General features: G+C 48.3%; 1 protein-coding gene and 1 long non-coding RNA gene across 3 annotated transcripts; one reads left to right on the top strand and one right to left on the bottom strand.

Annotated features, from left to right (window-relative positions):
• Positions 1-953: 953 nt before the first annotated feature.
• LOC109903274 (uncharacterized) lies at positions 954-4,222 on the top strand. The gene is made up of 2 exons (XR_004202912.1): positions 954-1,199; positions 1,318-4,222. It is a non-coding gene; the product is annotated as an uncharacterized LOC109903274 (long non-coding RNA).
• On the bottom strand, positions 3,937-16,517 carry LOC109904367 (probable histone deacetylase 1-B). 2 transcript variants are annotated; one of them, XM_031789074.1, is made up of 14 exons: positions 16,386-16,517; positions 15,412-15,524; positions 14,631-14,748; positions 14,308-14,382; positions 12,367-12,505; positions 11,374-11,515; positions 10,833-10,925; positions 10,639-10,747; positions 9,031-9,171; positions 8,619-8,727; positions 7,718-7,848; positions 7,463-7,621; positions 6,928-6,973; positions 3,937-6,841 (listed from the first exon to the last, which is right to left on the bottom strand). In XM_031789074.1, exons 1-14 carry the CDS (start codon positions 16,438-16,440, stop codon positions 6,814-6,816), a joined length of 1,458 nt encoding a protein of 485 aa, XP_031644934.1. In that variant the 5' UTR covers positions 16,441-16,517; the 3' UTR covers positions 3,937-6,813. The 2 variants fall into 2 exon arrangements, with proteins under 2 accessions (XP_031644934.1, XP_031644935.1); XM_031789075.1 differs by lacking the exon at positions 15,412-15,524 and having other exon boundaries at positions 16,386-16,457.
• Between the last annotated feature and the right edge of the window lie 5,457 nt (positions 16,518-21,974).

The raw sequence follows: 21,974 nt of genomic DNA, 5'->3' as shown, positions 1-21,974 counted from the left end.
GGTCACCTGGGGTTTACAGGGGGTAGGTCACCTGGGGTTTACAGGGGGTAGGTCACCTGGGGTTTACAGGGGGTAGGTCACCTGGGGTTTACAGGGGGTAGGTCACCTGGGGTTTACAGGGGGTAGGTCACCTGGGGTTTACAGGGGGTAGGTCACCTGGGGTTTACAGGGGGTAGGTCACCTGGGGGTTTACAGGGGGTAGGTCACCTGGGGGTTTACAGGGGGTAGGTCACCTGGGGGTTTACAGGGGGTAGGTCACCTGGGGGTTTACAGGGGGTAGGTCACCTGGGGGTTTACAGGGGGTAGGTCACCTGGGGGTTTACAGGGGGTAGGTCACCTGGGGGTTTACAGGGGGTAGGTCACCTGGGGGTTTACAGGGGGTAGGTCACCTGGGGGTTTACAGGGGGTAGGTCACCTGGGGGTTTACAGGGGGTAGGTCACCTGGGGGTTTACAGGGGGTAGGTCACCTGGGGGTTTACAGGGGGTAGGTCACCTGGGGGTTTACAGGGGGTAGGTCACCTGGGGGTTTACAGGGGGTAGGTCACCTGGGGGTTTACAGGGGGTAGGTCACCTGGGGGTTTACAGGGGGTAGGTAATCTGGAGTTTACAGGGGGTAGGTAATCTGGGGTTTACAGGGGGTAGGTAATCTGGGGTTTACAGGGGGTAGGTCACCTGGGGGTTTACAGGGGGTAGGTCACCTGGGGTTTACAGGGGGTAGGTCACCTGGGGTTTACAGGGGGTAGGTCACCTGGGGTTTACAGGGGGTAGGTCACCTGGGGTTTACAGGGGGTAGGTCACCTGGGGGTTTACAGGGGGTAGGTCACCTGGGGGCAAGGTCACCTGGGGGTTTACAGGGGGTAGGTCACCTGGGGTTTACAGGGGGTAGGTCACCTGGGGTTTACAGGGGGTAGGTCACCTGGGGTTTACAGGGGGTAGGTCACCTGGGGTTACAGGGGGTAGGTCATCTGGGGTTAAGGTCCTATTTTGGGGTTACAGGGGGTAGGTCACCTGGGGTTAAGGTCCTGCTTGCAACCCTAAGGTTGTTATGGGTAATATGAGTTTACGGGGTGCAGGTGTCGGGTCCTTAACCGTGCTCTCAGGGGACACCAAGAACGTGCTGACAGGGTCAGCAGACATCAGCTGTAGACTATGGGACTGTGAGTGAGAAAACAAGATGGAGAAGATAGACTTTAGTTACGGTGTGTGTGTTTTGTTTACTCGTCTAGGTGTGTTGAATGTGTGAGACTGAGGTTAGGTGAACAACTTCCTGGTGTGTGTGTGTGGTATAATGCCCACTCCCCTCTCTCTCTCTCCCAGGTAAACAGCCATGTTGAACACCAGCTCGGCTGTGAGGACCTGTGGCTTTGACTTCAGTGGCAACATCATCATGTTCTCTACAGACAAGCAGATGGGCTACCAGTGTTTCCTCAACTACTTTGACCTCCGCGACCCCCAACAGATCGATAAGTACTGTACACTTCTGATTGGTCTCAAAACAACCCTGTTGGTCTGTTACTGTATCCAACCATGTGGATCTCTCTGACATGCTGACCACACCAGACGCCATTCAGGACACGCAGGTTGAAATGTCAAAACCAACTGAATTCATTTGGGGACAGGTCAAAAAGCATTAAACATTCATGGCAATTTAGGTAGCTAACTTGCTGGTTGCTAGCTAATTCGTCCTGGGATATAAACATTGAGTTGTTATTTTACCTGAAATGCACAAGGTCCTCTACTCTGACAATGAATCCACAGATAAAAGGGTCAACCTAGTTAGTTTCTAGTAATCCCTCCTCCTTCAGGCTTCTTCTTCTGTGGACTTTATATTGCGGTTGGAAACCAACTGTAATGTGTGTTACCACCACAACTGGACTGGAGTGTTGACCTCAGTTCATCTTTCAATCACCCACGTGCTCCTAAAAAAACTATGAGATGAGAGAGGAGAGCTTTCTCAATATCAAGGCTATGCTCCCTGAGTCGGTACATAGTCAAGGATTTCCTTAAGTTTGGTTCAGTCTGGTCAGGTATTCTGCCACTGTGTGCTCTCTGTTTTAGGGCAAAATAGCGTTCTAGTTTGCTGTGAAAACCCAGCAGGCTCCGGACCTCGTGGGGTATGAGTTGAGTACCCCAAGGCCCTGGACCTCGTGGGGTATGAGTTGAGTACCCCAAGGCCCTTCCCTTAACCGTATTGGTTTCACAACTGGAGGGACGGGATAGAAACTGCTGTTTGGAGATGAAGGTAAAAGCAACTGTTCCTTCTAATGGGCTTTCTGGAGCTTCGGCTGTACTGTTTATTCCTTCAGATCAGAATGTATCTGGTTTCACAGCCATCAGTTATCTGAGGAGGTTTCTCCCCTTACGCCCTCTCTCCCTCTACCTCACGCACTCTCTCCCTCACCCCCTCTCCCTCTCTCCCTCTACCCCACGCCCAGAGAGCAGAGGTTCTGGGTTGGGGACTTGGTATGCGCTGAATCAGGAAGTGATACTCGCTCAGCAAGTAGTGTGGCGTCCATTAAACAATGATGTAGAAGAGTTGTCTTTTTTAATACTTAATGATAATTTGTATGTGATCCTTCTCAGCCCACTGTAGACAACTAAAACACGTTGTTTCCGGTTAACTCGACCTCAGCTGTTCCAGTGGAGAAGACGGTTACACTTTGACCCCCAGCTGGAGGCGTAAACGGTTACACTTTGACCCCCAGCTGGAGGTGTAAACAGAAGACCAGCAGCAATACATCCCTGTATCAACATCAAGTCAAACTTATCAGTTATACTCAGGAAGACTTCCACAGACGGAGATGTTTAAATAGTTGGGAGGAAAGGAAGCCACAGAATAATTTGGTCATCAACAAAAGGAAGAGGAAGAGTATTTAAACGGATTCTCCTAAATAAATGGAAATTGAGCCGCTACATGATTTGTCTATATTATGCACAATAATCTGGCACAAATCAGACCTTCTGATTTAGTTCATTTTTAATGACTACCAAACACTGAAAATGTTCACTAACCAGATTTCCATACCAGTAAAGTACAGGCCCGATGGTAAACTTCCCAGAGGTCGACTAAAACAGACGGGATCTTTTACGTTGTGGACCTCCCACTATGACTCAGCCATCTCTTGAACGCAACCAAAGGGCTCTCCTTAACCATGGTATATTGGGGGTTTGATATGGCTATGGGCTGTCCTTAACCATGGTATATTGGGGGTTTGATATGGCTACGGGCCGTCTTTAACCATGGTATATTGGGGGTTTGATATGGCTACGGGCTGTCCTTAGCCATGGTATATTGGGGGTTTGATATGGCTATGGGCTGTTCTTAACCATGGTATATTGGGGGTTTGATATGGCTAAGGGCTGTCCTTAACCATGGTATATTGGGGGTTTGATATGGCTATGGGCTGTTCTTAACCATGGTATATTGGGGGTTTGTTATGGCTAAGGGCTGTCCTTAACCATGGTATATTGGGGGTTTGATATGGCTAAGGGCTGTCCTTACCATGGTATATTGGGGGTTTGTTATGGCTATGGGCTCTCCTTAACCATGGTATATTGGGGGTTTGATATGGCTAAGGGCTGTCCTTAACCATGGTATATTGGGGGTTTGTTATGGCTATGGGCTGTTCTTAACCATGGTATATTGGGGGTTTGATATGGCTAAGGGCTGTCCTTACCATGGTATATTGGCCGTATATATCAAACCCCCAGAGTTGCCTCATTGTTAATGTAAACTGGTTACCAACGTAATTAGAGAAGTACAAATAAAATGGTGGTCTGATATACCACGGCTGTCAGCCAATCAGGATTCAGGGCTCGAACCACCCAGTTAATAATTGCCGTTTGACCATAATAGTAATCTCATTGAGGTGGAAAGGAGTCGCTATATTGTGACAGAACGATCAGTAGTTAAATAATGGCATGCCACACATCACAGCAACATCAGTTTTATATTTGCATGGAAATGAGCTGCCAAGTTGTCTAGATAAACCAAATGATTGCCTTTATCATGTTATTTAGAACACAAAAAGTACGAAGTCGATGAGAAATGTTTTTTCTTTTTCTTCCCTATATAAAAACAAGTTATATGCACATTTCACAACTGAACACCCAAAACAAGCACCATATCTGTCACCTTTACAGTAGAAAATACCAGGGGTTTAAAACGTGAGCCGGTTCCCAACGGTGTAGGCTGAAGTTGCCTCTGCATGCTGATCTTGGGGTTTTTCCTTGATGGGGAAGCTAGATTGTTCCAGGGGTCATAAGTCAGGAGAATTACTTTCTAGACTGGGTTTTTTTTTTTTTGCAAACAGAATTTGACTGAAACATTGCATACGATCACATCTTATGTGGGAATACTTGGTGTTTTTACAGTCTTATGTCCAACAATGAATAAAAATAAATTGTGTGTGGGGGGGGTGCTCTGACTACGACAAATTCAGCCTGTCAGTTGGGGAAGTCCTGCCCTCTGTATGACCTAATAAAAAGACGTCAACATTTTGTTAATTTTAGAAATATAAAACGAGGTAAGGAGGAAGCCAGCATGGAGCGTACAGTCAGAAACTAACCCTGGGAGAGGAGGAAGCCAGCATGGGGCGTACAGTCAGAAACTAACCCTGGGAGAAGAGGAAGCCAGCATGGGGCGTACAGTCAGAAACTAACCCTGGGAGAAGCCAACATGGAGAGGAACAGTCAGAAACTAACCCTGGGAGAAGCCAACATGGAGAGGAACAGTCAGAAACTAACCCTGGGAGAAGCCAACATGGAGAGGAACAGTCAGAAACTAACCCTGGGAGAAGCCAACATGGAGAGGAACAGTCAGAAACTAACCCTGGGAGAAGCCAACATGGAGAGGAACAGTCAGAAACTAACCCTGGGAGAAGCCAACATGGAGAGGAACAGTCAGAAACTAACCCTGGGAGAAGCCAACATGGAGAGGAACAGTCAGAAACTAACCCTGGGAGAAGCCAACATGGAGAGGAACAGTCAGAAACTAACCCTGGGAGAAGAGGAAGCCAGCATGGGGCGTACAGTCAGAAACTAACCCTGGGAGAAGAGGAAGCCAGCATGGGGCGTACAGTCAGAAACTAACCCTGGGAGAAGCCAACATGGAGAGGAACAGTCAGAAACTAACCCTGGGAGAAGCCAACATGGAGCGTACAGTCAGAAACTAACCCTGGGAGAAGCCAACATGGAGAGGAACAGTCAGAAACTAACCCTGGGAGAAGCCAACATGGAGAGGAACAGTCAGAAACTAACCCTGGGAGAAGCCAACATGGAGCGTACAGTCAGAAACTAACCCTGGGAGAAGCCAACATGGAGAGGAACAGTCAGAAAATAACCCTGGGAGAAGCCAACATGGAGAGGGACAGTCAGAAACTAACCCTGGGAGAAGCCAACATGGAGAGGAACAGTCAGAAACTAACCCTGGGAGAAGCCAACATGGAGAGGAACAGTCAGAAACTAACCCTGGGAGAAGAGGAAGCCAGCATGGGGCGTACAGTCAGAAACTAACCCTGGGAGAAGAGGAAGCCAGCATGGGGCGTACAGTCAGAAACTAACCCTGGGAGAAGCCAACATGGAGAGGAACAGTCAGAAACTAACCCTGGGAGAAGCCAACATGGAGAGGAACAGTCAAACTAACCCTGGGAGAAGCCAACATGGAGAGGGACTGTCAGAAACTAACCCTGGGAGAAGCCAACATGGAGAGGAACAGTCAGAAACTAACCCTGGGAGAAGAGGAAGCCAGCATGGGGCGTACAGTCAGAAACTAACCCTGGGAGAAGTAAAACACAACATATGTTGATCTGTGATTTAAAATAACTTCGAGCTAGTGACTATTGTTCAACGGGGAATGTTTGCAGTGGGAAGTGGATTCCTTTTCAAGTCTTCATCTGGACTGATCTGAGAACTGTGAAAGCAGTATGGCCTCAGGGGGATTTGCTTTCACCAAGTTACCTCGGGTCAGTGAAGAGAGCGAAAATAAGGTAGGAATTCAATCCAAGCCCTGTCAGAGCAGCGCACTAGACCGCCGACAACACAGTAAAGGCATTTCCCCCTGACGGTAACCGTCTGTACAACATCAGCTCAAGCTGACATGACTCCTTGCTGTCCCCAGTCCACCTGACCGTGTTGCTGCTCCAGTTTCAACTGTTCTGCCTGCGATTATTATTATTTGACCATGCTGGTCATTTATGAACATTTGAACATCTTTGCCATGTTCTGTTATAATCTCCACCCGGCACAGCCAGAAGAGGACTGGCCACCCCACATAGCCTGGTTCCTCTCTAGGTTTCTAATCTCCACCCGGCACAGCCAGAAGAGGACTGGCCACCCCACATAGCCTGGTTCCTCTCTAGGTTTTGGAGTTTTTCCTAGCCACCGTGCTTCTACACCTGCATTGCTTGCTGTTTGGGGTTTTAGGCTGGGTTTCTGTACAGCACTTTGTGACATCAGCTGATGTACGAAGGGCTATATAAATACATTTGATTTGAAGCGACCGTACGTCTGTTAGAGAGCAGTGTGCACGACAGCACGAACTTGGATTGAATCCCAACCAGGCTTTTTTAGACTATTGAAATGGGACCCTCCTGCTTCAGATCCTCAGGCTCCATAACTAACACATGGTATAAAAAACTACTTAAATTAGGTGGCAGAGACATGAGTTAATAAAAGAGCATTTCAACACTGACACAGGCTAAAACATTTGACTGTTTGAGGAAATACTAAAACTGTGTTAAGAGAATAATTTACAGTCCATTTCGATTGATTAGATTCACAACTGGAAGCCCCTGTTTATCTGCTGCTCCCACTTCAGGACGTCTTCGTTTCTTCTGTTGGCCTGGTGGTGAAATGAACAAACGCTAGTTGACTGGGCTTAGACCGGATCAGTTACATTTAAAGTTAAGTGTTGTGGTTACGACTCACCCTGTTGTGTCCATCTTCTCCTCAGTCTCTTTCTCCTCTTTCACATCTGAGGAAAACAGAACATGTCAGTGTGTTGTCATGTCCAGCGTCCCGGGGCCAGTCAGTGTGTTGTCATCATGTCCCGGGGCCAGCCAGTGTGTCCAGCGTCCCGGGGCCAGTCAGTGTCGTCATGTCCAGCGTCCCGGGGCCAGTCGTCATGTCCAGCGTCCCGGGGCCAGTCGGCGTGTCGTCGTGTCCAGCGTCCCGGGGCCAGTCGGCGTGTCGTCGTGTCCAGCGTCCCGGGGCCAGTCGTCGTGTCCCGGGGCCAGTCGTCGTGTCCCGGGGCCAGTCGTCGTGTCCCGGGGCCAGTCGTCGTGTCCCGGGGCCAGTCGTCGTGTCGTCATGTCCCGGGGCCAGTCAGCGTGTCGTCATGTCCCGGGGCCAGTCAGCGTGTCGTCATGTCCCGGGGCCAGTCAGCGTGTCGTCATGTCCAGCGTCCCGGGGCCAGTCAGTGTGTCGTCATGTCCAGCGTCCCGGGAGTGTGTTAGTTGTTTACCTTTCTTCTCCTCTGCCTCCTTCTCTTTCTCCTCCTCAGTCTTGACTCGTTTGGTCTTCTTGTGGTTGGCAGCGTTCCTCCTTCCACCTCCTCCCTGTCCCTCATCCTCAGAGTCAGAGAACTCCTCTTCACAGGCTATCCTCTTATCATGGGCCCAGACTATACAGGAACACACACGCAGTTCAATAAGAGATTCATAACACGCGGTGAGACGGTACTCTTGTTGGAGGAGCTAGTGTGTGTGTGTGTACTTACTGGAGATGCGTTTATCAGGGCTCTCGTCCTCCTCATCTCCAGAGTCCGGGTGTGGAGCGTCTTCTGGGATGGCCTGCATCTGAACCCCCGGGGCGTGGGGCAGCATGCGCAGGTTCTCAAACAACCTCTGTCTGGGGAGGGAGAGAGGATGCTTAGTATGTACACTACCAGTCAAAAGTTAAAGAACACCTACTCATTCAAGGGTTTTTCTTTATTATCTACATTGTATAATTTCTTTCCTTCTTAATGCGTCTGAGCCAATCAGTTGTGACAAGATAGGGGGGGTATATAGAGGATGCCCTAACTTGTCACAACACAACTCATTAAGGAAAGAAATTCCACAAATTAACTTTTACCAAGGCACACCTGCTAATTGAAATGCATTCCAGGTAACTACCTCATGAGGCTGGTTGAGAGAATGCCAAGAGTGTGCAAAGGGTGGCTACTTTTGAAGAATCTCAAATATATTTTGATTTCTTTAACACTTTTGGTTACTACATGATTCCATAGTTTCTTTTTTTACGTAGCTTAGACCTACTGGTTGTGTGATTTGGGATCTATCGTCCCACAAACTATCCCAGTGTGTTTGGAGTAGGCCATTTATTTCACACAGAACGACAAGCTGACCAATAGACTAGGTCAACTTCAGTACTATAGGGGAATAGTAGATTAGGCCTAAGTGATTGTCTTGTTGCCTGAGGAAAAGTAACTTAAAATGTGGACTGTTATTGTAGCGTCGGAAATCAGTGAGAAGGACATGAGCCATTGCATTCTGTCAAGATAAATAACCGTCATTTAAATATGTGATGTGTGTAGTAGACACCATAAATCATGCCCGGCACCACATTTTCCCCAACAGAAACCCTGCTGTGCGAGAGCGCAGTGGCTGTCTGTAACTTACTTGATCTTCTCCAGGTAATCATTGGTGTTCTGGTTGGTCATGTTAGACGGGCTGATGTGGAGCTTGAAGTCAGGACCAAAGTACTCAAAGTAATCGTTGTAAGGCAGCTCTGATTGGACGAGAGACCGAGACATCATTATAAAGTCAAACGTGAAGCAGAGAGACAGATCTTACTCTGATGCTTAATGGTAGAACGAGGTGTGTGTGTGTGTGTACCGTTAGGTATAATGCTGTGTGTGTGTGTACCGTTAGGTATAATGCTGTGTGTGTGTGTACCGTTAGGTATAATGCTGTGTGTGTGTGTACCGTTAGGTATAATGCTGTGTGTGTGTGTACCGTTAGGTATAATGCTGTGTGTGTGTGTACCGTTAGGTATAATGCTGTGTGTGTGTGTGTGTGTGTGTGTGTGTACCGTTAGGTATAATGCTGTCCAGAGCCACAGCGGTCTCGTAGGTCCAGCAGCGGGCCACGTTACGGATGGTATAACCTCCACCTCCCAACATCAACAGAGGCAGGTTGAAACTCTTCATGTACTCAACACACTTAGCATGACCTGAAACACAGCGTCAGGGGTTCAACGTCCCAAAACTTTATTGTCCGTTCTTCTGGATTGGAAATGTCTTCATATGCATGTGGCAGGCAGGCAGGCCGACAGAACTCCTGGCTGGCAGGCAGGCAGACCGACAGAACTCCTGGCTGGCAGGCAGACCGACAGAACGCCTGGCTGGCAGGCAGGCCGACAGAACGCCTGGCTGGCAGGCAGGCAGACCGACAGAACGCCTGGCAGGCAGGCAGGCAGACCGACAGAACGCCTGGCTGGCAGGCAGGCAGGCAGACCGACAGAACGCCTGGCTGGCAGGCAGGCAGACCGACAGAACGCCTGGCTGGCAGGCAGGCAGGCAGACCGACAGAACGCCTGGCTGGCAGGCAGGCAGGCAGACCGACAGAACGCCTGGCTGGCAGGCAGGCAGGCAGACCGACAGAACGCCTGGCTGGCAGGCAGGCAGGCAGACCGACAGAAGGCCTGGCTGGCAGGCAGGCAGGCAGACCGACAGAAGGCCTGGCTGGCAGGCAGGCAGGCAGACCGACAGAAGGCCTGGCTGGCAGGCAGGCAGGCAGACCGACAGAAGGCCTGGCTGGCAGGCAGGCAGGCAGACCGACAGAAGGCCTGGCTGGCAGGCAGGCAGGCAGACCGACAGAAGGCCTGGCTGGCAGGCAGGCAGGCAGACCGACAGAAGGCCTGGCTGGCAGGCAGGCAGGCAGACCGACAGAAGGCCTGGCTGGCAGGCAGGCAGGCAGACCGACAGAAGGCCTGGCTGGCAGGCAGGCAGGCAGACCGACGGCAGGCAGGCAGGCAGACCGACAGAAGGCCTGGCTGGCAGGCAGGCAGGCAGACCGACAGAAGGCCTGGCTGGCAGGCAGGCAGGCAGACCGACAGAAGGCCTGGCTGGCAGGCAGGCAGGCAGACCGACAGAAGGCCTGGCTGGCAGGCAGGCAGACCGACAGAAGGCCTGGCTGGCAGGCAGGCAGGCAGACCGACAGAAGGCCTGGCTGGCAGGCAGGCAGGCAGACCGACAGAAGGCCTGGCTGGCAGGCAGGCAGGCAGACCGACAGAAGGCCTGGCTGGCAGGCAGGCAGACCGACAGAAGGCCTGGCTGGCAGGCAGGCAGACCGACAGAAGGCCTGGCTGGCTGGCAGGCAGACCGACAGAAGGCCTGGCTGGCAGGCAGACCGACAGAAGGCCTGGCTGGCTGGCAGACCGACAGAAGGCCTGGCAGACAGACAGTATACTAAACAAGCCTACACATCAACACCGTTAGAGCAGGATCATTAAAACTACATTATTCCACTCTTACTGTAACGCCACACGGCACCTGAAAACACAAACTGCTGAGTAAAATGTGCGTTACCTTTGATGGTCAGGTTGAAACAGCCCAGTCTGTCTCCTGAGAGAGAGTCCTAGCAGCACATACACACACACACACACACACTGAAGACAGCCCTCCTTCAGGTGCGTTACCTTTGATGGTCAGGTTGAAACAGCCCAGTCTGTCTCCTGAGAGAGAGTCGGCTCCACACTGTAACACGACTGCACTGGGCTGGAACATCTCCATCACTTTAGCCATCACCTAGCAACACACACACATTGATTACAACAACAACAACAACGTTACCGTGTGTGTGTGTATGGAACCAAAACACGGAATGACTTACAGGTTTGAAGATGGCTTCGTAAGACTCATCGTCGATGCCGTCTCTGAGAGGGTAGTTTACAGCGTAGTACTTCCCTTTCCCTGCTCCAATGTCCTACACACACACACACACACACCTTATTGTACATTCTGGAGTACAGTAATGACTCAAATATACTCTGAATACACTCTGAAGGGGGAAGTGTAATCACACTGAAATATATCATGCTTATTTCTGCCCCCCCCCCCAGCACACACACACACTCAGGTCTCCGGTACCAGGGAGGTATTCTCCCAGAGGACACACACACACCCCCTCAGGTCTCCGGTACCAGAGGACACACACACGCACACACACACACACACACACACACCCTCAGGTCTCCGGTACCAGAGGACACACACACACACACACACCCTCAGGTCTCCGGTACCAGAGGACACACACACTCACCCTCAGGTCTCCGGTACCAGAGGACACACACACTCACCCTCAGGTCTCCGGTACCAGAGGACACACACACTCACCCTCAGGTCTCCGGTACCAGAGGACACACACTCACCCTCAGGTCTCCGGTACCAGGGAAGTATTCTCCATACTTGTGGAAGGACACCGTCATGACCCGGTCTGTGGTGAAGAAAGCCTCTTCCACCCCGTCTCCATGGTGAATGTCGATGTCTATGTACAACACCCTCTGGTGGTACCTGACAGGACAGACAACTCATTACACACAGATAGGTTCTGACCGCTAACCTTTACAATATGGTTAAATCATCAGGTATCCTAGGGAAAGGAGAAGGGTCACGGTCAGGTTGACTACACCAGAAGTGAATGGTTCGCCGTAGGAGGAACGTCTACACCAGAAGTGAATGGTTCGCCGTAGGAGGAACGTCTACACCAGAAGTGAATGGTTCGCCGTAGGAGGAACGTCTACACCAGAAGTGAATGGTTCGCCGTAGGAGGAACGTCTACACCAGAAGTGAATGGTTCGCCGTAGGAGGAACGTCTACACCAGAAGTGAATGGTTCGCCGTAGGAGGAACGTCTACACCAGAAGTGAATGGTTCGCCGTAGGAGGAACGTCTACACCAGAAGTGAATGGTTCGCCGTAGGAGGAACGTCTACACCAGAAGTGAATGGTTCGCCGTAGGAGGAACGTCTACACCAGAAGTGAATGGTTCGCCGTAGGAGGAACGTCTACAACAGAAGTGAATGGTTCGCCGTAGGAGGAACGTCTACAACAGAAGTGAATGGTTCGCCGTAGGAGGAACGTCTACAACAGAAGTGAATGGTTCGCCGTAGGAGGACGTCTACGGTGGATATGAACCAAAAGGGGCTTGGAATGTCATGCTTATTTCTGCCCCCCCCCCCCCCCAGCACACACACACTCAGGTCTCCGGTACCAGAGAGGTGTTCTCCCAGAGGACACACACACACTCAGGCAATCACATGGTTGTCGACACTGATAAAGATGGAGTGGAGTGGGTGAGGTGGCCCAACGGGGAGGGGGGGGGGGGTTTATGTGTGGGTGAGGTGGCCACACACAGGGCTCTTACTTGAGCAGCTCCAGGATGGCGAGGACTATGTCGTTGACGTAGCAGAACCCAGAGGCCTCAGACTTCTTGGCATGATGGAGTCCTCCGGCCCAGTTGATGGCGATGTCCGTCTGCTGCTTGTTCAGCTTCACTGCCCCCGCTACACACACACAGATGGAGGACAGAGACAGTCAATAAGGAGTGAGAGAGAGGACAGGCAATAAGGAGCGAGAGAGAGGACAGGCAATAAGGAGAGAGGACAGGCAATAAGGAGCGAGAGAGAGGACAGGCAATAAGGAGCGAGAGAGAGGACAGTCAATAAGGAGAGAGGACAGGCAATAAGGAGCGAGAGAGAGGACAGTCAATAAGGAGAGAGGACAGGCAATAAGGAGCGAGAGAGAGGACAGGCAATAAGGAGCGAGAGAGGGGACAGGCAATAAGGAGCGGGAGAGAGGACAGGCAATAAGGAGCGAGAGAGAGGACAGGCAATAAGGAGCGAGAGAGGACAGTCAATAAGGAGAGAGGACAGGCAATAATGAGCGAGAGAGAGGACAGGCAATAAGGAGCGAGAGAGAGGACAGGCAATAAGGAGAGAGGACAGGCAATAAGGAGCGAGAGAGAGGACAGTCAATAAGGAGAGAGGACAGGCAATAATGAGCGAGAGAGAGGACAGGCAATAAGGAGCGAGAGAGAGGACAGGCAATAAGGAGAGAGGACAGGCAATAAGGAGCGAGAGAGAGGACAGTCAATAATGAGCGAGAGAGAGGACAGGCAATAATGAGCGAGAGAGAGGACAGGCAATAATGAGCGAGAGAGAGGACAGGCAATAAGGAGAGAGGACAGGCAATAAGGAGCGAGAGAGAGGACAGGCAATAAGGAGCGAGAGAGAGGACAGGCAATAAGGAGAGAGGACAGGCAATAAGGAGAGAGGACAGGCAATAAGGAGAGAGGACAGGCAATAAGGAGCGAGAGAGAGGACAGGCAATAAGGAGCGAGAGAGGGGACAGGCAATAAGGAGTGAGAGAGGGGACAGGCAATAAGGAGCGAGAGAGGGGACAGGCAATAAGGAGCGAGAGAGAGGACAGGCAATAAGGAGAGAGGACAGGCAATAAGGAGAGAGGACAGGCAATAAGGAGAGAGGACAGGCAATAAGGAGCGAGAGAGAGGACAGGCAATAAGGAGCGAGAGAGAGGACAGGCAATAAGGAGAGAGGACAGGCAATAAGGAGAGAGGACAGGCAATAAGGAGAGAGGACAGGCAATAAGGAGAGAGGACAGGCAATAAGGAGAGAGGACAGGCAATAAGGAGCGAGAGAGAGGACAGGCAATAAGGAGAGAGGACAGGCAATAAGGAGAGAGGACAGGCAATAAGGAGAGAGGACAGGCAATAAGGAGCGAGAGAGGGGACAGGCAATAAGGAGCGAGAGAGGGGACAGGCAATAAGGAGCGAGAGAGGGGACAGGCAATAAGGAGCGAGAGAGAGGACAGGCAATAAGAAGCGAGGACAGGCAATAAGGAGCGAGAGAGAGGACAGGCAATAAGGAGCGAGAGAGAGGACAGGCAATAAGGAGCGAGAGAGGGGACAGGCAATAAGGAGCGAGAGAGGGGACAGGCAATAAGGAGCGAGAGAGGGGACAGGCAATAAGGAGCGAGAGGGGGGACAGGCAATAAGGAGCGAGAGGGGGGACAGGCAATAAGGAGCGAGAGGGGACAGGCAATAAGGAGCGAGAGAGGGGACAGGCAATAAGGAGCGAGAGAGAGGACAGGCAATAAGGAGCGAGAGAGAGGACAGAGACAGGCAATAAGGAGCGAGAGAGAGGACAGAGACAGGCAATAAGGAGCGAGAGAGAGGACAGAGACAGGCAATAAGGAGCGAGAGAGAGGACAGAGACAGGCAATAAGGAGCGAGAGAGAGGACAGAGACAGGCAATAAGGAGCGAGAGAGAGGACAGATGAGACTTACCGACAGAGCCTCCTGTTGAGAGCTGACAGAACTCAAACAGGCCGTCAAACACTGGGCAGTCCTCTCCCACATTAACTGTTAGAGAGCAGCAAGGATAGAAGACATTCATTTGAGATGTGTGATTGAATCCTGCACATTTGTTCCAATGCATTAAAGCACTACCTAAACAGATGTGAGTGTGGAGTACAGTCTAAAGTCAGCTCAACATTAGCCCATATGAAAACGTACGACAAACTTTGGTTTTGGGGTGAACTATCCCTTTAAATAACACATAGGGCCCCCCACCTAAACAATCCTTGGGGGAAACACTGTCTGCTACTCACATCTCTGCATCTGTTTGCTGTGCTCTGACATGTTGTCTGGCCGGATGGAACGCAGGAACTTGATGTAGTCGTCACTGTGGTACTTGGTCATCTCCTCTCCACTGGCCTTGTGGGGTCTCTAGGAGGACAGAGGAAATCAAAAGGGCTGAAAAAAAAGGTGGAAAACACCACCATTTCCTGGTTGCTAAAAATGGTCACCTAATTTCATCTGATATTATCAATAACCCAAAATATACGGAAGGTCAGAAAACATATAGTCCACAACTATCCATCTAGGTCTTTATAAGTCTATAGGACTTTGGAACAGCTCAACTATACAGAAAGTTACTTTGGACCTGTAGTGTAGAAGTGTGTTGAAGAATTAGGAGTCCACTCGTATCAGCTTCAGTCCCATACAATATATTTATATCAGGTTTTTTTATTTAACTAAGCAAGTCAGTTATGAACTAAATTCTTATTTACAATAACTGCCTATCCCGGGCAAACCCTAACAGCGCTGGGCCAATTGTGCACCGCCCTATGGGCCTCCCAATCACGACCGGTTATGATACAGCCTGGAATCGAACCAGGGTCTGTAGTGACGCCTCTAGCACTGAGATGCAGTGCCTTTAGACCGCTGCGTCACCCTCTATAGACCCATCTCGTGGCCACGTTCTGAAAAGTAACACTTTGGCTTATTTGATGTTTAGGATTATTTTTTAATGTGTGCATCACTAATAGGACGTTTGTTTAATTATTATTATTTTTAAGTGTATAAACCCCCTGTAGCTGCTGTGCTTACATATATCTCCATCTTCCTGTACAGTCCATAGTTGAGCAGGAGGTTGTGGGTCATACGGATCCTGTGGGGTTTCATGGGATGACCCTGGCCATAGTAATAATTACCAACGTCGCCTGGGGAAAGGAAATATGAGGTTTAGACAAACTACCGAAACAATAAAAACCACATTTCCTTCCACCTAGCCCCAGAGATAAGGTATATTTTAGCTTTATGCGTTTATCCAGAGCGACTTACAGGGTCAATAAAAGACACCGACCGACTCTTCACCTGGTCGACTCTGGGATTCGAACGAGCAACCTTTCTATTACGGTCTCTCCCAGGCTCTTAGCGGTCGATTTAAAGTGCCGGCTTTTGTTCCAGGCTATAGCACTATCACGCCTGAATCATAGTTGCAAGCCTGGTAGCTACACTGCACGAAACACAAATTATAAGAGTAATCAAATGAGCAGCCTCTGAAAAGTGATCTGAATCTACAGGCTCAACCCCCCTCACACACACACAGTTACCTATACAACACCGATAGCTACATGATAACCCCACTTTACTAAACAAATGGTGTAGATAAATATGAAGAGGTAATTTGTGATTCGGACACTGAGTTCCTAACCATCTCTTCGTTATTAGGCTAGTTGTCGCAAATTTTAAAAAGCATCAACTTGCTAGCAAGCTAGATATCGCCAATTTAGCTCATTTGGGAAAAATAAAATAAAAACTACCATTCTCAAGTTGCTTTGGCTAGCTAACCAAAAAAAAAAAACGTATTCCTAACCAGGTTAACCAGGCTAACTAACTTAGCTAGCGAGCTAACCACTCTGCGGCTACAGTAACGTTAGCATGCTAGCAGCTAACTCACCTACGGCACTTCAACGTGGATCAACAAAAATATATATATTTTTTTATCGAGCACCAAATCCTTCGCCGATACAATCAATAATATTGCAGACAAGACACACACACACTAAGCTACATCTTACCATCATAATAATAACAAACTTTCTTCTTTGTTCCTCCTGCAGACGACAGCGCCATTTTACTGTAATTAACAGGGGCACCGTTCTTTGTGGCCCACACGGGATCATTTTTTACACCACCGTCTCGTCCAATCACCCGAAGGCGTTGTTTGTGAAGGGTGTACACTTGTTTCTGTCTGTTCCCTGGTCTGTGATGGCAAGTTATGTGCTTCTAACAAGTCGACAAAAAAAAATATATATATATGTTGAATAAATAAATCCTTATTTTTTTTAACCTTTATTTTACTAGGCAAGTCAGTTAAGAACAAATTCTTATTTTCAATGACGGCCTAGGAACAGTGGGTTAACTGCCTGTTCAAGGGCAGAACGACAGATTTTGTACCTTGTCAGCTTGGGGATTTGAACTTGCAACCTTTCGGTTACTAGTCCAATGCTCTAACCACTAGGCTACACTTGCCGCCACATATTGCTGTATGATGAACGCCAATTTTTCCAACCTACACTGCAAGACTAAGGATCTTGCACACAATCGATACATTCCTGTACAATGATCTTGCACAATATTGTTTCTCTCACATTGAGCTGTATATTGAAGTGCATCGGCAAAAAGGATGAAGTTGATGATAGTCTGCTACAGGAACCTTCATACGTCATTTTCAAAAGTCTAACTTTTTGCCACCAGATGGTTCCATTGTACTACAATAAGCTAGTCTGCTCAGTTTTGCACGTGTTTGTTGCTTATATTTAAAAAATAAATTAAAAAATAAGCTTCCCACAGAGTTTCAAACTATAGTCCTACCAGCTCTGGCACTATACCTGTCTGAACAACAGCACACCTGTCTGCTACCCCACCCTTCTTAAAGGGGCAGTTCAGTATCTGTGCTGAAATCGTCCTGGCACAAGTGACATAAATGGTCTGCTTTATTTGTCAGGAACTCAGTCTGGGTCTCAAAATGTGTTTCTATTGTTATGTCAGTCACTGACAGTCACTCTGCTGTAAAATTGCACAGTTTATGTCTCTGCAAACACGTCAAAAATCAAAACAAATCTAATTGTATTCGACACATTGGCCCGAATGCAACAGGTGTAGTAGACCTTACCATGAAACGCTTACTTATAAGCACTCAAACAACAATGTAGATTTTAAAATAAAAAAAAGTCCAAATAAAAGATAAATAAAGATTAAACTAAAGTAAGAAAAAATAAATAACACAATAAAATAAGAATGACGAGGCTATATACAAGAGGTACCAGTACAGAGTCAATGTGGAGGCTATATACAAGAGGTACCAGTACAGAGTCAATGTGGAGGCTATATACAAGAGGTACCAGTACAGAGTCAATGTGGAGGCTATATACAAGAGGTACCAGTACAGAGTCAATGTGGAGGCTATATACAAGAGGTACCAGTATAGAGTCAATGTGGAGGCTATATACAAGAGGTACCAGTACAGAGTCAATGTGGAGGCTATATACAAGAGGTACCAGTACAGAGTCAATGTGGAGGCTATATACAAGAGGTGCCAGTACAGAGTCAATGTGGAGGCTATATACAAGAGGTACCAGTATAGAGTCAATGTGGAGGCTATATACAAGAGGTACCAGTACAGAGTCAATGTGTGGGAGTACAAGTTAGTCAAGGTAATTGAGGTAATATGTACATGCAGGTAGTTGTAAAGTGACTATGCATAGATAAACAGCAAGTAGCAGCAGCGTAAAAATGGGGGTCAATGCAAATAGTGCGGGTGACCATTTGATTAACTGTTCAGCAGTCTTATGGCTTGGGGGGAGAAGCCCAGTAAAAGAGCCTTGTTGCCGTGCTGCAACAGAGAGAACAGTCTCTGAATAGGGTGGCTGGCCACAAAATTGGAAGCAACATTTCTCATTTTGTCTGTCACAGTTGAAGTGTACCTATGATGAAAATTACAGGCCTCTCTCATCTTTTTAAGTGGGAGAACTTGCACAATTGGTGGCTGACCAAATACTTTTTTGCCCCACTGTATAGTGTATTCATTTACAGTGATCTCAGCTATGTTTTTGTTTTTCATTTCATGCATAGGCTCAAGTCTCCTACTCACCAGCTGTCTGTCTATGAAGAATAACAGGTCAATCCACCAACAACATAACTTCAGTCCCCTTGATCTAAGGTAAGATATCAACTGGGACTACAGCAGACTGGAACTGGGACTACAGCAGACTAGTCTGGAACTGGGACTACAGCAGACTAGTCTGGAACTGGGACTACAGCAGACTGGAACTGGGACTACAGCAGACTAGAACTGGGACTACAGGAGACTGGAACTGGGACTACAGCAGACTGGAACTGGGACTACAGCAGACTAGTCTGGAACTGGGACTACAGCAGACTAGTCTGGAACTGGGACTACAGCAGACTAGAACTGGGACTACAGGAGACTGGAACTGGGACTACAGCAGACTGGAACTGGGACTACAGCAGACTAGAACTGGGACTACAGGAGACTGGAACTGGGACTACAGCAGACTGGAACTGGGACTACAGCAGAATAGTCTGGAACTGGGACTACAGCAGACTAGTCTGGAACTGGGACTACAGCAGACTGGAACTGGGACTACAGCAGACTGGAACTGGGACTACAGCAGACTGGAACTGGGACTACAGCAGACTGGAACTGGGACTACAGCAGACTAGTCTGGAACTGGGACTACAGGAGACTGGAACTGGGACTACAGCAGACTGGAACTGGGACTACAGGAGACTGGAACTGGGACTACAGGAGACTGGAACTGGGACTACAGGAGACTGGAACTGGGACTACAGCAGACTGGAACTGGGACTACAGCAGACTAGAACTGGGACTACAGCAGACTGGAATTGGGACTACAGCAGACTGGAACTGGGACTACAGCAGACTGGAACTGGGACTACAGGAGACTGGAACTGGGACTACAGGAGACTGGAACTGGGACTACAGCAGACTAGTCTGTGTATGCTTTTATGTTCATGATTTTCTTTGTGGGGACCGTTTTGAATTTGGACAACAACAAAAAATGTACAGAAATTGCAAATATTTGATCAGTGGAGTCAAGAAGGTGAGTGAGGATTCTCCTGTTCTACATTGTCTGTCTATGAAGGGTGACAAGCCAATGAACCAACCCCTTAATTAACTACAGACCTGTTTTTCTGAGAGTCCCAAACAGGTCCGTAGTAATATGCCATAATTACTGTGTGTGTCATGATTTGTCCTCAGGACAGGACTGAGGGGGAGAGGTAGCTTGTATGTAAAAAAAAAAATAATTACAGAAATGAAAGACGAAGAAGAATATTTTGATTAGAAACTTTTCTGAACTGAAGAAGCTAATCTGTGAGCTGGAGCAGGAGATCTCTGAACTGAAGAAGCTAATCTGTGAGCTGGAGCAGGAGATCTCTGAACTGAAGAAGCTAATCTGTGAGCTGGAGCAGGAGATCTCTGAACTGAAGAAGCTAATCTGTGAGCTGGAGCAGGAGATCTCTGAACTGAAGAAGCTAATCTGTGAGCTGGAGCAGGAGATCTCTGAACTGAAGAACATCTCTCAGCTAAAAAAAACAAACAGATTTGGACTAGGAGATCTCTGATGTCAAAGATGACATACGTAAGTGAGCTCAACAAAGGGAATGCTATGCTAAAACAAGAAACAACGTTCAAGAAACAAAAGAGGGTGGGGCCTCCCGAGTGGCACAGCGTTATAAGGCACTGAGGCATCACTACAGACCCGGGTTCGATTCCAGGCTGTCTCATAACCGGTTGGCCCAGCACCGTCCAGGTTAGGGGAAGGTTTGGCCCGGGGGGGGGGGGCTTTACTTGGTTCTTCGAGCTCTAGCGACTCCTTATGGCGGGCCGGGCGCCTGCAGGCTGACCTCTGCCGTCAGTTGAATGGTGTTTCCTCTGACAGATTGGGAAAAGGGCCAGTGAAGGGCCTTGCCAGTGTCTTGTGGGACTCAGACACAACAATTTTTCCTCCCTTACCAACCATTACAGTGTTTAATATTTCATACTGTTTAAGACTTTTAAAGTTTCAGATGTTTCATCACTCTCATTCAACTGTCTTTTTTATTAATTTAATCTTACAGTATCAATCGACCACAAGCACGCATTCGTATAAAGTGAGTGATGACAAACACAAGTGCAGTTGGCATTGAATAACCCATATTGGGGTGGCAGGGTAGCCTAGTAGTTAGAGCGTTGGACTAGTAACCGGAAGGTTGCAAGTTCAAATCCCCGAGCTGACAAGGTACAACATATCTGTCATTCTGCCCCTGAACAGGTAGTTAACCCACTGTTCCTAGACCAGTTAACCCACTGTTCCTAGACCAGTTAATCCACTGTTCCTAGACCAGTTAATCCACTGTTCCTAGACCAGTTAATCCACTGTTCCTAGACCAGTTAACCCACTGTTTCTAGACCAGTTAACCTACTGTTCCTAGACCAGTTAACCCACTGTTCCTAGACCAATTAACCTACTGTTCCTAGACCAGTTAACCCACTGTTCCTAGACCAGTTAACCCACTGTTCCTAGACCGTCATTGAAAATAAGAATTTGTTCTTAACTGACTTGCCTAGTTAATAAATCAAGGTAAAATAAATGTTGCATAGTGTTGTTGTTTTTGTTTTTGTTTCTGTGCCTCCTTTGTATTTTTTCACAATAGTCGACAACAAAGAATAATTCATTGTGGAGAATAATCCATTGTGGAGAATAATCCATTGTGGAGAATAATCCATTGTCTATGTTTTGTATCACCCTGATCTGTTCCACCTGTCTTGTGCTTGTCTCCGCCCCCCCCACCAGGTGTCTCCTATTGTCCCCCATTATCCCCTGGCTATTTATACCTGTCTTTTCTGTCTGTCTGTTGCCAGATCGTCTTGTTTTGTCAGGTCTTACCAGCGTGTTTCCCCTATTCGTCTGCGCTCAAGTTTTTGTTTTCTAGTCTCCCGGTTCTGACCTTTCTATCTGTCCTGAGCCTGCCTGCCGTTCTGTCCCTGATTGACTATGCCTTGGATTACGAACCTCCGTCTGCCCTCGACCTGCCCTCGACCTGCCCCTTTAATATAATCATTATTCTGAGAATAGAACTACCCACCTCCTGTGTCTACATCTGGGTCATACCCTGAGCCATGATATGTTTGTTTAAATTGTGCATCTGATATGATTGATAAAATCTTACAATTTTTGACAAATATACCGTTTTAATTCATTAGATAATGATACGGTTCAGTATGAAAAGTCACTTCCTTGATAGTCCAAGTAAACTAGTACCTAATGACCTCATCCACAGAAGTAAGCTATCTAATGACCTCCTCCATAGTAGTAGGCTAGTACTTAACGACCTCATCCACAGTAGTAAGCTAGTACATAACGACTTGATCCACAGTAGTAGGCTAGTACATAACGACTTCATCCACAGTAGTAGGCTAGTACCTAACGACCTCATCCATAGTAGTAGGTTAGTACATAATGACTTCATCCACAGTAGTAGGCTAGTACTTAACAACCTCATCCACAGTAGTGGGCTAGTACATAACGACTTCATCCACAGTAGTAGGCTAGTACCTAACAACCTCATCCACAGTAGTA

This window comes from Oncorhynchus kisutch, linkage group LG14 (assembly GCF_002021735.2).
Source record: "Oncorhynchus kisutch isolate 150728-3 linkage group LG14, Okis_V2, whole genome shotgun sequence".
NCBI classification, from domain to species: Eukaryota; Metazoa; Chordata; class Actinopteri; order Salmoniformes; family Salmonidae; genus Oncorhynchus; species Oncorhynchus kisutch.
This window is presented reverse-complemented; position numbering and strand designations above follow the sequence as displayed.